This window comes from Juglans regia, chromosome 5, assembly GCF_001411555.2.
Source record: "Juglans regia cultivar Chandler chromosome 5, Walnut 2.0, whole genome shotgun sequence".
Classification (NCBI taxonomy): Eukaryota; Viridiplantae; Streptophyta; class Magnoliopsida; order Fagales; family Juglandaceae; genus Juglans; species Juglans regia.
Genome location: NC_049905.1, coordinates 17,804,179 through 17,821,396, shown reverse-complemented (window position 1 = coordinate 17,821,396; position 17,218 = coordinate 17,804,179). Strand labels below are relative to the sequence as shown.

Sequence of the window (17,218 nt, the reverse complement as noted above, 5' to 3'; positions counted from 1 at the left end):
CCAAATTACATATCATTCTGTTTAATGCAATTTTCTTATATAAAAAAAAAATTATCATTCTCTTTTAAGAGATACAGCTAAAATCTAACTCATATACAAATATTTGCAGCATGTACAAAGTGGTTGAAGGGAGTCGTTTGGATATAAAAATCATCTTACCTCATTTCATCTAATCATTATAATTTTTTCAAATTCTTACATAAAATATAATGAACAATTTAATTTTTTAAAATTTTAAAATGATATTAATATTAAAAAATAATATTATAATAATATTTTATTCACCTCGGCTCACCTCACTATCCGAACGAGCCATAATCTCCCTCAAGAGTCAAGATGAAGAGGTGTATGTATTTGAATACACCCATCTTGCTAAGAATAGTAGAAACTAATGAAGCACAGCTTTACTTTTTGGTGCTGAGAAGAAACATGTACCGTTTGTATGATTACAGCTTGTAGCTTATTAAGAAACATTTAACCAAACCCAAATAATCAGACTGATTATGTGTAAGAAAAAGACAAATAAAAACAAAATAACTAGAAGATATTAGCTTTTTTTGTGATTTTTTTGGCGAATTACCAAACGACATTAGCTAGATGTAGAGACCGTTTGGAAATCAAAGTCATCTCAATTCATCTTAACTCATCATTATAATTTTTTCAAATCTCAATACAAAATATAATAAACAATTCAACTTTTTCAAATTCCAAAATAATAATAATAATAAATAATAATATTCTAACAATATTTTATCATCTCAACTCAACTCAACTCAATTTAACATCCAAACGCACCCTAACAGAAGGAACAAATATTATATCCGTTAAATCAAGAGAACCACATATAAAGTCAGAGAGCAACTGGTACCAAACAAGTTGAAGCTGAGATTCGATAATGCAGTATCAAAACAAAACAAAAAGGTAAAGAGCAGATTAAAGTTCCAATTTCCGTTGGGAACAAGCCTGCAACTAGGCAATTATTACAGTGAGCAAACAAGATACAAAATCACTATGCAATCCAGGTGTCTAAAACTTATTAAATTTGAGTGGTGAAACACTGGGGCCATCTCCATTGAAAAGAGATTGCCACTTCATTCCTTCTTCCCAATCCCGTGAGACATATTATAGATCCCTCGTCCCTGGTAAAATGCACGAGTGTTGCAAATTAGAGCAAGAAATGCATATATGATAAATTCTAATTTTCTTTATGAACTTCTTCATAAGACTAGCATGTTGGAACTCACAATAAGGAAAAGTGCAGTGGCCGCCAAAGCACCAGGAATGGCAACAGAGGTTATCTTATCATATCGTCCTTTCAGGTATGTGTGCTTGTGGATGCTTTGGAAATATTTTTGCTTCTCAAGAAGCTTCTCCCTTGGTCGAAATGGTGGTTCTGTGATTTCTGCCATGCTGCAGTACGAGTTCAAAAAATTGTAGCTGAAATCACGTAACTTAAATAATGCATGGGGGTTTAAGCCATGCCCATTCCATGTAACGAGGCAAAAATCAACAAGAAAAAAAATAAAAGCAGATCGATCCCTGTATAAAGCAGAATTTTTTTTTAATGTTATGGAGAAACCAGCATAAAATACAAAAATAACCCTCAACCACAAACCAAAAGAAAAGCGGTTACCCAATTTTCTTTTTGTTAGACACATGCCATTCGTTCAAAACATACCCAGAGAAGGATATAGGGTATGCAGATATCTTGCGTGTGAGGCGGCACTCGAATTTGTTACTGTGCAAAATGAATAGCAATAACTTTTACACTTGGCCTTGTTACACTTCATTGTTCCAGCTCCCATGGTGATATATGAAAAAGGTAACCCTATGGAACTGTGTTTATGGTTTTGCTTTACAAGGCAAAGAAAATTGGGTAACCACTTTTCAATTGCTAGAGTACAGAATTTAGTCTTATAGCAATCCGTCAGTGAAAATGAAGCAAACTCACGACATTGGAAAAGGGAAAGAAAGTGCTACCCTAGAAATTTAATCCCACAGCTGAAAGAAATAAATAGCAACTTGATTAAAAACCCATTTATAATCGAATAATATCCAGATATTCTCACAGTAATCCGTCACTCTCTTCTATATCTTCCTACACCCTCAAATGCAAAACCCAGGACTGAAGCTTTTTCAATATCAGAATTTGCAACAGCTATGGAGCAAAAGCCAACTAAAACAACTGAAGCCGCTCACAAAGCAGGGAAAACCCTCCTAACAAACGATCAGAGTGTAGCTCCCGCCTACTAAAAGCTGAAGCACCCCAAAAGAAGGCCCTCAAGAATGTACTCCAGCAATTACAGCTAAATCTACTCAATTAATGTTATCTACACATAAACAAGCTAGCTCTAATCTAGAACATAAACGGGTCACAACCAGCCAGAAAGGGCATGAGAGTAGCCACAAAAGCTAAAAACCCACACACCAGGTTCAGCAAAACGACTACTAAAATCTTGAAGACAAGAAATGACATAACATAGCTAGATCAGATCAGCCCAATAAATATGGAGAATATTAAAAACCCATTAGAATATCAATAACCAGAGAACAAGATCATACAGAAAAAACTTTAAAATAAAGGGGGAAAAGATTACATCTACAACTAACCCTAGATCAAAAATTGATAAAGAGTGTTACCCGTATCTTGTATAAGGAATTAGAAGATGAAAATGGTGAGCTTACCTGAGATTGGGATCTGGGTGCGCGAGGACTTCACTGTTCGGAAGCGAACCCTAGTGGCGAGAGGAGAAAGAAGATTGTAGACGACGAACAATGAGTTCGGGATTGAATGAATTAACAGGTATCGAATTAAACAAAACCGCTGTTTGAGTGGAAAGAAAACGACGCCGTCTTAATGATGGGCTGAGCACTGGCACTGTTTCAGTTAAAATGGGCTGGGGGGTATTTTTGAGCTCGGCTGACTTCGGTTTTGGGCTTATTTTCATTTCATTTTGTCTCCTTATTTCAACCGTTTATGTATTTAGTTTTTTTTTTAATTTTTTTACTTATTGATTAAAGAAATAACTATTAATATATTAATATATTTTTTTATTTTTAAAAATATTTAAATATATTAAAAAAATACAAAAAGAAAAAATTAAAAATATAAAAAGCCTGAGTTTTGCTTAGGCGGCATGCCCAGCGGTCATTACTGGGCAGCAGCCTAGGCATTACCTATTTTCTAAATCATGTTTTCTCTGAATCCTAAATTGAAATCTTAAATTTAATTTTTGTTTAAATGCTAAATCTTTATTTAAAAAATATATTTTTTGTAGTTATTTTAAACACTAAATTTAATCTTTAGTATTAAAAATTGATAATTAACAATTACTAATTTACATGTATTAAGTTATGCGTAGTTTATAAGTTATAACTACTAACATTTGTTCTATATATACAATTACACACCATCTTTTTTCTAGTCCCATATGCTATATTAGAATTTAGATAATAAATTAATAGTCTTACAATATCTACATTATACATGATATATGACTCACTATTAGTTAGTCAAGTTCATCTACCTTAACATATGTAATATGTATGACAGTGATACTATGATGCGTCGTGTAAACATATAATTGATTATTCATCTATTAATAGTATTCTTGAATTTAATTATGTAAATTCTAGACTTTTTATACTAGTATATATAAATCAATATAAAAATAATAAATTCTTTATTAAAGTCAGAGTTGGTCAGACAACAAATCCAACTCTGACTTTAAAATAAGAAAACTCTAAACTCTGTTTTATCGGAGCTTCGACGCTGACGGTGCGAAATTGAAGTGGAGTTAAATTTTTAGATTTTTGCTCGATCTTAATAGTACTGTGGGAATGAATTCTCTATGGTGACTTCTGTACGGTGGTCTCTAGGAAATTCATTTTAGATGGGAAATAGAAAATCTGAAAGCATGTATAAAAAGGAGCAGTTAGGGTTAAAAAAATGTGTTCTGAAGTGATTGCTGGGAACGTCAGAATCAAACAAAGTTGTGTAAGGCCATTGATGGGAAAAAGGAACTGAACTTGAGATAAAGCATTAGCTGATCCCCAAAATATTGACACCTGAATAGGCTTCATTGCCTCATATATGGTGTGTTAATGGCTCAACCCTACAATGGAGGACTCAATCAATGAACCAGAGACCGTAATCTGCTGTGAAATCTGCTATCATTCCAAACAGATTTGGTCCTTGAAACTATGATCATTTCCTTCTGTCGAAGCAGCTAGCAAACTCCTCAATTGGCTTGGAACTTTCTACAAACACATGATTGACTGCAAAAGTGACAACTCCAATATTCTAGTGCACCACCACCAGAAAGTGGAATAAGCCTGCCTCATGGGTCCATACTGCATTGGCCTCGTTTTGCAGACAAGGAGCACCAGTACTGATCTGTATGGTGCCTCAGACTTGAAATAAATAAAGAGCCATGAGCACCAACATTGATGCCAGATCAGGGTCAAACTCATTGCAGATAAAAACCTACTCTAGCTTTCACTAGCTAATGTGTGGAAAACAGATTAGACAACCAAGGTTTTATACATTTTTTTTTTTTTTTTATAATGAAGAATTGCCTATTTTTGGGTAAGGAAAACCATTCTTACATCAAGTTATCCAACAAAGGAAAACAAACATGAAGAAAAACTAAGGGCATGTTTTATAAGAAAATAAGGGAATTAAGAAGGCAGAAAATAAAAATTTAGACTCCAAGACTCGATCGCAACAACGACTTCTTTAGAACATATTTTGTTCATTTTTAACGTGATATAGAGTATTAACAAAATTGATTATATGATACAATGAAGCCTTCTAATTCGTTGTTCTAAAGTAGTATCTTTATAGAACAATTCAAAACACCATTTTTTAAGAATTACAAGATATAGAGTTTTTTTTAGAAGGAAAATTCTTGCTTTTTAACAAATCAATTATATGGCCTAAGGATGTGTACGTGCTAAGTGCGCCTCATAGCACCCAAAACCCATTGCCCTTACTCGCACGCATACTTGTCACGTGACGCGGGTGGCTTTGCCGCCGTATGTAGCTCTTTCTTCTCTTTCACTTTAAAACAATACTATAATGAGAAGGATTCAATATAAACTACTTGTCTACACTTTATTTGATCAATGTGGGACTTACATTTCCTTTTTCATATACTTCAAAGAGTTGACATTCTCCATTAATGCTCAAGGTATTATATATATATATATATATATATATTAAATATAAGTATATTTAATTGAAATACACAAAATATATTTTATTTAAGTCATAAAGTCTAACATGTTTGGACACTATAAGAATTCTCAAATTTTCTTATAATTTCATTTTCAAATATCAATACAAAACACTTTTTAATTTCAAATCTGCTATTTTTTCATCCAATCATTACCTATTATGATTGAAATACAAAAATCAATACAATTTTTACAAACTTCAAAACAAAAATAATATTAAAAATAATATTTAATTAATTTTTTAACTTTATAATATTTTCATTCAACTTTTTCTTTCTCATTTCTCAAAACCTAATAAAATTTTTTCACTCAAATCATTTCATTATTTTTTACAAAATTTTGAAATATTCCAAGTGTCCGTAGATGCCCTAAAACTACTGTCAAAAGCATTGAACTTCAGCTCTATCATTATTCCCTGTTGTTCCATAATTTGCACTTGAATAACAGGGGGTGGGAGCTCTCCCTTCCGAACGAAAAACCCCCCTAGCTCATCCAAACCCCCAGAACTGTTGAAACGGGGTGGGAGCTTCGGCTCCTCGCCCCCTCCTCCATGCCCTCTTCCTTTTCTCTGTCTATTTAACTTCTGTGTAGTGTTTTTATTTCATTTTGTGTTTTTAGGCCGAATAAGGGAGGATTGCCGTTCGAGTCTTTTCGGCCACCACTTCTCTACATGCGCCCCGCCGGTATGACGCCCAGCCGCCGATCTTCAAGACCTCCAAATCCGGCGTCCATCGCAGTGGCGCGTAGCCCTCACGCGCGGGACGAAATTTCAGATAGCGTTGGCGCGTGGCCTTCATGCGCCACCGAGGAGCCCTCTCCCGACACCACGCTCGGTTGCTGTGGAACCTCTGACTCCGGATCTTCCAAGTCTGACCGTCGGCTTTCCTCCCAGCGTGAACAGTTCTGCACGAAACAATGCCGACCATTGTGTACTGTTCATCCGTTTTGTATTTTTTCTACTGTTTTTTGTTTCATTTCTTTGTTATTGTCCTTTTCAGTGTTTTGTAGTTGTCTTGTTTCTGATATTGGTGTTGCTTTTGTTGACCCGAGTGAGGTTTGGGCCTTTAGATCGGACGTAATCTGGAGCAAGGCTTTCGAGAGTGTTGGGCGATGCTACGGCCGGTGGTTATACGGCCGAGCTATTGTGGTCTGTATGTACGCTGGGTGCTCGTTCCACCAGAGCTCGAGATGACGATGCTTGCGGTGGGCGTGACGTCTGGGGTCTCACCAGAGCTTGTGGTCTTGTAGTTGTTAATGTGGTTATTTGTAGTTGTTTGTTAGTTTAGTTCTAATAAAATAGGAATAGGCTATTGGATTTGATGTCCATAGCAGTGTCCCGTACTCTTCTTCCCTGGGAGGATAGAGAGGACCTTTAAGTTCTATTTTTACAGAGCGCTTTCTCTGTTACGAGAGAGTTAGATTAGAAGTTAAGACAATGTCCACCGCAAATATATTTGTGTGTGGGGAAGCCCCAGAACTGTTGCGTTAGTTAGCTTATAATTGGATTTTCTGTGTATTGGAACTTCTTGTATTTATAAGTCACATTTGTAACTTCGATTTATTAATGAAATGAGTATGTTTCATTAAAAAAAAAAAGAATAACAGGGAACAACAGGGAATAATGTGGCCTATGGCAAGAAGTCAAAATAAGATTATTTTTTAAAATTTTATGATAAAAATTTAATAATAGGCTTAATTCTAAAATATAAACCCTAAATCATGAGTGTTTTTCCCGCAGTTTGTTGCTTTTCTTCATGGGTGCGTTCTTCTTTTGTTGGTGTCTTTTTTTTTGTTCTCTCGACTTATTGGATGTTTGTATTCACTTGTTGGTTTCATCCATGCCTTTTTTGCAGTTGTTTTCAAATGTCATGAGATCAGAGTCCGACCAGCCATGCAGCTCTACGGATGCATGCCTCTAGGTGTTGTGCATTTCATTCTTGAAAATCATTCAAATGCTGCTGGAGAACTTGATAGCCTTGCTAATTTTATTGCACCAGCTCTTTGATTTTGATAATGATGCAAAAATTTCTTCCTTAAATTTTGATAGCACAGAGTCCGAAGTCTCTCTGAAATCAATTTGTAAAACACAAAAAATGCTAGATTAAAATTTTACTGAGAATCGCTCGCTTCGAAAGGAGCACCTCCAGCAAGACGAAGAAGATGAACAATAGAAAGGGAAGCTAGTGCATTTTGATAGATTATCTGAGTATGGAAAATGCTCATTACATAGTGATGCCCACGGGCTGAGCCTAGCTAGACATAAAGAACTACATGCAAGTGATCCAAGTGTTACGGGCAAGACCCAATATCTGTTACCCCAAGTTAATAAAAGAACTAACAACATAGAAGGAAATACTAATGAACTTAAAATGGCCCATGGCCTAGCAAACATATAAACTCAAACTAAGTTCAGATGCCTTGTATTTGTTCTTGGATCGTGAGGATCTCTCTTTTTAAGAGCCCTACCATCTTTTGAATAAAGGCAACCAAATTATCATTATAAGAATTACTCTTTATTGGAGGCCGACTCTCTCGGACTGGCTGTCTTGCTCACGTTATTTTCAACCTATTCCAAAACTAAGTCCTAAATCCTCGAATATCACTAGGTCCATACCAGTCTATTCTCATATCGATTTGTCAACTAATAATCTCATACCAAAAGGGTTGAATTTCATTAATAGAATTAAGAGAAAAAAAATGTGAAAGAGAAATGAGGCTTGTTGGATGTACTATTTACGCATTTGAAAAATGGTATTTATAGTCTTAGAGTATGCAAATCCCGCGTATTCTCATTGAAGAAAATAGATAAATATGAAATTTACATAAAAAAAATTAATTTTTTAATAGTAGACTCTACTATTTTTCAAAAGAAATATTACTCTTTTATGTATTTACTGGAATTAGGGGTGCAAATGCTCCGGTCCGGCGATGGACCGAATATTTTCGGTCCATCATTTTGTTGGACCGGACCGAACCGAACATCCAAAGGGACCAGACAGGACTGATAGCTTTGGTCCGACCTACTTTTTTTTTTTAAATAATTAATAAAAAAATTATTTAAAATACAAAATTAAATTAAGTGACTTATTAATGTGTATTATGTAACAAACTCAATAAAAAAATATTTTATACGGTCAATGATAATAAATTAGATGAAAATTATATTATTAATTTATATAATTACTATATAATTAACTAATTGATATTATATATTAGTTAATTCATAGAATATTAACAAGTGTTAATAACATATTTAAAATTTTATATTATTAATTGTACAATTATTATATAAAAAATAAAAAATATTTTTTTTTATTTTTCATTCGGCCCGGTTCGGAAAAACTCTGGACTGGACCGAAACTTTTCGGTCCTCTAAAATGTGGACCGAGACCGACCGGTTTCAGTCTCGGTCCGATCTGTTCGGTCCGACCGGACCGTTTATCACCCCTAACTGGTATTAAGAATGTATATGGCCAGAAACCATTATCACTTCTGATCATTTTGTTTATATATATGTTTGTGTATTGATACAAACTCATGAGAATGTAATCCCTTGAACGCATAATCAATTTGAAAACTCACATAAGAAAGCCAAAATCAAGCCAATGAAAAATTTAGACCCGTTAAGGAACTTGTTTCAAGAACATAGATTATATGAAAATCTAGACCCGTTGAAAAACCTGTCTCAAGAACCAAAATTATAAGGAAGAACGCCACAAAAGTTGTGATTTTTCCTTTGATAAATTCAAAAGTTCATTCAAGAACAAGAGGAGATAAACTCAACTCATAATGAATAAATTCATCAAATTTCATAAAAACTAATAAAAATGAGGTTACAAAGAGTATTTAAACCAAAACATAATTAAAACCCTAGCTAAAATAAAGTCTCATATTCCAAAAATACCCCTAAATGAATAGTGTCACGGCTACAGTAACTTCTTGAAATCCTAGTTCAACAAAATAACACATATGTGGGCCAAACATTCTCAAACTTGATTATTCTAGACTAACTTCTATAACTAATAAAATAAATCATTTAAATGATTTAAAAAAATTGAAAGCCTTCAAGTGCCTAAAGCTTTTAAGTTATGTTGTTGCCCTCTTCTATAACTTGTATCAAATGAATCAAAACTAGATCTTCATCCTTCAAACCCATCTTGAATATTGAGCTCTTGCTAGACTCGTCCCAAGTAGATTGCACCAATCCTTGCATTGTCTCCTTGATCTTCTTGGCTCTTGACCTTGTAATTGGTTCATCTGGAATTTGTAAAGGATCTTTAAGATTAGGTTCATCTTGGTGCCCATCATTCTCCCTCTCTTCAAAAGGATTCGACCTCGAATCTCCATCTGCATCATAGGGAAAAATGTTAGTAACATTGAAAATAACAGAAACATGATACTTACCTGGAAGATCCACTTGATATGCACTATCATTAATTTGTTTAAGAATTTGGAAAAGTCCATCCAAGCTACTCCTATCATCAATAGGTAAAGACATTAAATCTAAAGAAGTAAATAGATTAAGTTTATAAACAATTTCAAAATGTGAAAATTTAGTAGTAGCATGAACACTCTAATTATATGTAAACTCAATGAATGACAAACAATACTCTTGCAAATGTTCATGAAACACATCTAAACTCTTCCTTATACCAAAATGACCACTCTAATTATATGCAAATTCAATGAAAGGCAAATGATACTCCCGTAAACGTTCATGCAACAAGTCAATGAATGACAAATGATACTTCCACAAATGTTCATACAACACGTCTAAAATCTTCTTGACATAAAAATGATCACTCCAATTATATGCAAGCTCAATGAAAGACAAATGATATTCCCACAAACGTTTATGTAACAAGTCAATGAATGGCAAATGATACTCTCACAAATGTTCATGTAATACGTCTACAATCTTCTTTACACTAAAATGATCCATCAAACCAAATTCATGCACAACCAACTCATGCATAAGACTAGTAGGCTCACAAAGTCTATTCTCTTTAAACAAATACCAATATAGTCTATAGAACTGACCAGACGATGCTTTCTCATGTACTCCATACACATTGCCAAGCCATCATTATTAACATACAATTTCTTATTATATTCAAGTCTCAATAACTTTGCATCTAAAATGATGACAATGACATACCTTCTTGCTAAAGCATCAACCACAAAATTTTCTTTACCTTGTGTGTACTTGATTACATGAGGAAATGTCTCAATGAATTGCACCCACTTGACATGCATTCTATTCAACTTACATTGTCCCTTCAAGTGCATCAATGTAATGCTCTATCTCTCTAATAGGTGGCAATCCACTAAACACACCGCTAGGAATCATGACCCCATATCCTTGCAACAAAGAAATAACAATACTTGGTAAAGAGTCGTCAAATTCGTTAGTATAAAAGCTTGCTTTAATATAAAAACTCTCTTTTGTTTTTCTGTTTCTCTGCAATCTCTTTTTTCTTTTTCCTCTCGTGGCTCTACTCTTTTTTTTTTACTATCATCCACCTCTTTATTTTTTTTCACTCTCTCTTTCTCTTGATATTTCGACCTCATTCTCTTTTTTCCTCTCACTCTATTTTTCTTTTTCACTCTTTTTTTTTAATTGTCCTATTTTTTTGAACCCTCGGCCTCACAATTATTTTTCAACTCATTATCTCTTTTTCTTGAAGTTTCAGTCTCAGCCTTATCTTTTTTTTCTCTCTCTCTCATTTTCGGCCTCACTATTTTTTTTTCTCAATCTCACATTCCCTCCAACTTTTCAGCTCAATCTCACTTTCACTCTTGCTTTTTAGCTCAATCTCTTTTTCACTTTTTTTTTTTTTTATCACTCTCATTTTCACTCTTTTTTTTTTTAGCAAACTCACTTTTCAGTTTTAGTTGGTTCCCATGGACTTATGTTGGAGTTAAAGGAGAAAGTTTGATTATTTTTTCATCCTTTTCAAACTGTACATGTTCATTAACCCATCATAGATCACCTTCCTAACATATTGCACGGCTTCCCCAACAAAATATGACCAACATGCATAGATACTACATCACAAAGCACCACATCCTGGTATTTTTCAATTGAAAAAGAAACTAATACTTGCTTATTTACCCTAACTTCCCCACAATCACTCAACTACTGCAACTTGTATAGTTTAGGGTGTTTCAAGGTAGGTAAATTCAATTTCTTAATGAAAGTCGTGCTAGTCAAATTAATGCAACTCCTCCCATCAAAGATCATACTACATACATTGTTATTGATGTGACATCTAGTATAAAAAATGTTCTCGCTAGGGCTGCAAACGGTCCGGTCTGGTTCGGTTCGGTCCGGTCCGGCGATGGACTGAAAATTCCATCATTTTTCCGAATTGAACACCCAAAGGGACCGGACCGGACCGATAGCTATCGGTCCGGTCCGGTCTGGTCTGGTCCTTTCGGTCTGGCCTTTTTTTTTAATTTTTTAAATAATTAATAAAAATTTTATTTAAAATACTAAATTAAATTAAGTGACTTATTAATATGGATTATGTAACAAACTCAATAAAATATTTTATATAGTCAATGATAATAAATTAGATGAAAATTATATTATTAATTTATATAATTACTATATAATTAACTAATTGATATCATATATTTATTAATTCATAGAATATTAACAAGTGTTAATAGCATATTTAAAATTTTATATTGTTAATAGTGATAGATTAGATGAAGATATATATAAAATATTGTTAATTTATAGAATATTAACAAGTATTAATCATATATTTAAAAATTTATATTATTAATTGTACAATTATTATATATAAAATATATATAAATTTTTTTTTAAAATTTTTCATTCGATCCGGTCCGGTCCGAAAAAACCATGGACCGTGGACTAGACCGAATGTTTTCGATCCTCTAAAATATGGATCGGCTCTAGTTCTCGCTCTGCTATTCTGTATCATCCATCTTAATTTGTATGTTAAGAGCACGCCTAGCAACAAGAGACTCACTATACTATTCATTCTTATACTCATGTTCAATACTAAGTTTATGCATCCTCCTATCTCTTCTGCTTTGTAGATTTCTAATTACCACTTATTGATGATCCATCTTATCTCTCACTTCACCGAACAACAAGTTCAACCGCTCAAACTGTTGTTGTATGGTTTGCAACACAAAGGATGAGTTATCTACCATCCCCTTTGGTGATGAGTCACTTCTATGAGACATCGTAATGTGTTGCATAAAAAGAATATTAGTGGAAAATCTCACACACTCATTTATGTTTTTATACTCAAATAATGACACTCCACTTGTGTTTCATTCTTAATTGACTTTTTCCCGATAATAGTCTCACACTCTCTTGCCTTTTACCTCAATAGTTTTCCCGCTCAAGTTCTTTAAGAACTAGTTGAACTAAATAAAGACAATACAACCTTGTATTATCCCTATCAGTAATAGGTTCAAAAAGCAAGAACAAAAACCAAGTAAGGAATAAAATGACATGAGACTCAAAGAATTTATACGAGAGAAATGGTAATTATAAAACAAGATAAACTAGAAAAATGTATTCAGTCCATTTGATAATAAAACTCAATCAACAAATGTCTTTCTTTCTCTTTATTGTAACTATATAGCAACATTTGAATATACTACATTTTCTTTTCTTTTCTTTAATTCAATCACAAACAATAATATTCAATTGTAAAAATCAAGCACTTGAATTCAAACACACAAGAATTGACAATAAAGTAGAAGATAATCAATGGTACGACACTCCAAGCAATTGACAAATTTAGAGATGCAAGAAATCCTAGAGTTTTGAAACCCTAGGTGATGCAAATTTTAGCCAAACCAAAAATCCTAAGAATTTCGATAGCCTACTTTTTGTTTCCTTTTTTATTTGACAACCCTAGAATAATGAAGCCCTATAATTAAATTTAAAGATGCAATAATTAAAGGATAGAATCAGATCTGATTGGAAACCTTGCTCTGAATACCAAATGATATGAACCCACAATCAATTTGAAAACTCACACAAGAAAGCCAAAATCAAGCCAATGAAAAATTTAAACCCATTGAGGAACTCGTTTCAAGAACCTAGATTATATGAAAATCTAGACCTGTTGAAAGAACCTGTCTCAAAAACCTAAATTATAAGGAAGAACGTCAAAAAAGTTGTGATTTACCTATGATAAATTTAAAAGTTCATTCAAGAACAAAATGAGATAACCTCAACTCACAATGAATAAAATTATCAAATTTCATAAAAACTAATAAAAATGAGGCTATAAAGAGTATTTAAACCAAAACCTAATTAAAACCCTAGCAAAAAAAAATCCCATCTTCCAAAAATACCCCGGAATGAATAGTGTCGCAGCTACAGTAACTTCTTGAAACCCTAGTTCAACAAAATAAAACATATGTAGGCCAAATATTTTCAAACCCGATTATTCTAGACTAATTTCTATAACTAATAAAATAAATCTTTTAAATGATTTAAACAAATTGAAAGCCTTCAAGTGCCCAAAGCTTTTAAGTCATGTTGTTGCCTTCTTCCATAGTTTGTATCAAATGAATTAAAACTGGATCTTCATCCTTCAAACCCATCTTGAATGTTGGGCTCTTGTTAGACTCGTCCCAAGTGGATTGCACCAATTATTGTATTGCCTCATTGATCTTCTTAGCTCTTAACCTTGTAATTGACCCGTTTAGAACTTGCAAAAGATCTTTAAGATCATGTTCATCTTGGTGCCCATCATGTATAGTTTCTTTTCTTTTTCTTTTTTTGAAGGAAAAACTCTTATATCATTCCGTTATAACAAATATGAGATACAAGGAGGATCATCCTCCAAAATTACAATCATATCTGAAATGGAAATAGTGTATTTTGCCAATAAGTGAGCCATAAAGTTGTCATTTCTCCTAACATGATAAACCTCTCACTTAACAAATTTTTTGATCCACTATTTTGCTTCACACCCAAGCATACTAGCACTGCTCCAACCTTCCTTATCACCCTGTAATGCATTGATAATTGGCAACGAGTCCTCCTCAATAATAACCTGTCTGAGGCCTAGATCCAAACCAAACTTAATAGCTTGAAGAGCTCCAAATGTCTCAGCCAGCAGAGGATCTGGAAATAATTGTTTTCTTATCCTCATGGTAGCAACTATCTGTCCTTCACTGTCCCTCACAGCCACACCAACTCCAATCATACCATGAATTTTATCAACAGATCCATCCCAGTTCAACTTGAACCAATTGGAAGGAGGGGTCTTCCATTCTTCAGCTGATGTGCATAATTGTCTAACTCTGTTACTATTCTTAAGGTCCTCCTTGGCTAACATGTCAAGAATGACTCTATCCTCCTTCACAATAGAGTTAGGATGTGAAAAATCATTGTTAAAAATGAAGCAGTTCCTTGTCCACCAAATCTTCCTTGCCACCACTACAAACTTTTGAAGAATCTGACTGTTCATAAAACCTGTTAGTGCTTCAAAGAGCTACAACAAAGAGGATTGAGGCATGTAGCATTTCTGCAATCTTTTAGAACATTGACTCCAGATATCCTTAGTAGACTCACATATCCATATAGCATGTATCACATTCTCTTATTCCATACAACATATAGGACATAATGGATGATCAACTACTTTCTTTTTGAATAAATTGGACTGGGTAGGAAGAGCCTTTGGACAGGCCCTCCACAAGAAAACCTTGTCTCCAAGTTGCACATTGAGTTGCCAGATTTGCGTCCATACCTCTTTAAAATGGTTACTACTTGAAGCCTGTCCCTTTTCTGCCATTCCCTTGATTTCTCCTTGTGGTACGTACTCCTGACAGAGAAGCAACCATCTTTTGAGCCTTACCAAATAATTCAATCCCTACTGTTCAGAATACTAATTGGAGTTTTCAAAATAATATTAGCTTCCCCTTGCTAAAAAATCTCCTGCACCAAATCAGACTTCCATTGCTTAGAATTAGGCTCAATCAAATTTGCCACTATGGCTTTGCTGTCCAGCACCTTGACAAGGCTTAGCACTTTACTAGGATTAGAATGATCTAGCCATTTATCTTGCCAGATATGGATGTTACTCCTAGTAGCAATCCTCCAAAAAGAACCTGCTTCCACTATATGCCTAGTTGCAAGAAAGCTTCTCCACACATATGATTGTTTAGAGCCCAGTTTTGCCTTCTGAAATGTGGAGCCTTGGTAGTATTTGGCTTTCATCACCTTAGCTACAAGAGAATCAGGTTCTTGGATCAACCTCCAACACTGCTTAGCAAGCATTGCTTTGTTAAAGCACTTGACGTCCCTAAAACCTATGCCTCCAACAGATTTTGCCTGCCCCATCAATTTCCATGGTACCCAGTGAGTTTTATGCTCTTTTTCTTATTGCCCCACCAAAAATTCCAGTTTACACTATTAATAGATTTCAACAAGTAGTTAGGTAGCTTAAAAACACTCATAGTGTAGGTGGGTAGAGCTTGAACCACAGGTTTTATATATATTTCCTTCCTTGATTGAGATAACATCTTAACTCTTTGATTACTAATCCTCATTCTGATATTATCCAAGATTCATTTGAAGGATTTGCTTCGATTCCTTCCCACTACAGATGGAAACCCAAGATATTTTTCATATGACATGACAGTCCTCATCCCAGCAATAGATAGGATGTAATTTTGAGTAACCTTGATTGTATTTCTACTAAAAATAATAGAGGTCTTCTCAAGATTTAATCTTTGTCCTGAAGTTGTCTCATACACTCTCAAAAGATTGAACAACCTTCCCCATTCAATAGAATTAGCCTTACAAAATAAAAGGCTATCATCCAAAAATAAAAGATGAGAGATGCTAAGTTGACCTCTTGCAACTGGAACACCATGAATCAAACCATTCTCCTCAGCCTTTCCAATCAGATTACTCAGAGTCTCAACACACAAGACAAAAAGATAGGGTGAAAGATGATCACCTTGTCTTATACCTAGTTGGACGGAAAACTTCTTGAGGATCTCCATTCACCATAATTGCATAAGAGACAGTTTCAATACACTTCATCACCAGCTCCATCCATTGACTACAGAATCCCATTTTGTATAGCACTGCTCTTAGAAAACTCCACTCAATTCTGTCATAAGCCTTGCGCATGTCTAGCTTCAATGCCATGTAGCCTTCTTTACCTATCTTTTTACATTTTATAGTATGCAAAGCCTCAAATGCCACAATGACATTGTCAGAAATTAGTCTATTAGGAACAAAAGCTGATTGGAAAGGGGGAAATTATGAGTGGCAAAATTTTGTTTAATCTATTTGCCACTACTTTTGAAATAAGCTTATACATCACATTATAAAGAGAAATGAGTTTGAGCTCAATCACTTTAGTAGGGGCCTTTTTCTTGGGGATTAGTGTAATGAAGGTGCTGTTGATTTCTACTAAGCTTTCATTAGAGTTCAACACAAATAAAACTGCTTCACACACTTGTGCTCCAACTATAGCCCAATGTTTTCGATAAAAAGCTGCAAGGAATCCATCTAGGTCTGGAGAGCTGAGGCCATTCATTTGAAAAAGTGCATCTTCAACCTCCTGCTTGTATGGTCTGATCAGCATTTCATTATGAATAGCAATTACTTGAGTCTCCAATGATCCAAGGAGTCTGCAATGTTTCTGGGTTCAAAAGAGGTAAATAATTCTTTAAAGTATTCTTGGAACAGGTTACAAATGCCCTCTTTAGAATGTACTTCTTGTTCATTGTCATCAACCAGCTTCTTTATCAAATTTGTCTTCTTCCTTTGAGATGCACCCTAGTGAAAAAAATTTGTATTTATGTCCCCCTCATTCAACCACCTTTGCTTGGCTCTTTGCTTCCATCTGATATGATCTTCTTCAAACAATCTATCCACATTTTTTTGCACCTGCTTAATGTTCTCATTCAGATGTCCCTTATTGACCTTTGTAATTCTGATAATTGAGCCAACTTA

General features: G+C 34.2%; 1 protein-coding gene across 1 annotated transcript; it reads right to left on the bottom strand.

The window, feature by feature from the left end:
* Positions 1-791: 791 nt before the first annotated feature.
* On the bottom strand, positions 792-2,807 carry LOC109011778. The gene is made up of 3 exons (XM_018993097.2): positions 2,686-2,807; positions 1,245-1,410; positions 792-1,139 (listed from the first exon to the last, which is right to left on the bottom strand). Exons 2-3 carry the CDS (start codon positions 1,407-1,409, stop codon positions 1,092-1,094), a joined length of 213 nt encoding a protein of 70 aa, XP_018848642.1. The 5' UTR covers position 1,410; positions 2,686-2,807; the 3' UTR covers positions 792-1,091.
* Between the last annotated feature and the right edge of the window lie 14,411 nt (positions 2,808-17,218).

What these genes read in the sequence shown, in the direction of transcription:
- LOC109011778 (XM_018993097.2), bottom strand. Translation starts at nt 1,409, where the DNA reads ATGGCAGAAATCACAGAACCACCATTTCGACCAAGGGAGAAGCTTCTT. An exon ending in CCACTGCACTTTTCCTTATT is followed by an intron (nt 1,140 to 1,244) that starts GTGAGTTCCAAC and finishes GCATTTTACCAG; the next exon opens with GGACGAGGGATCTATAATAT.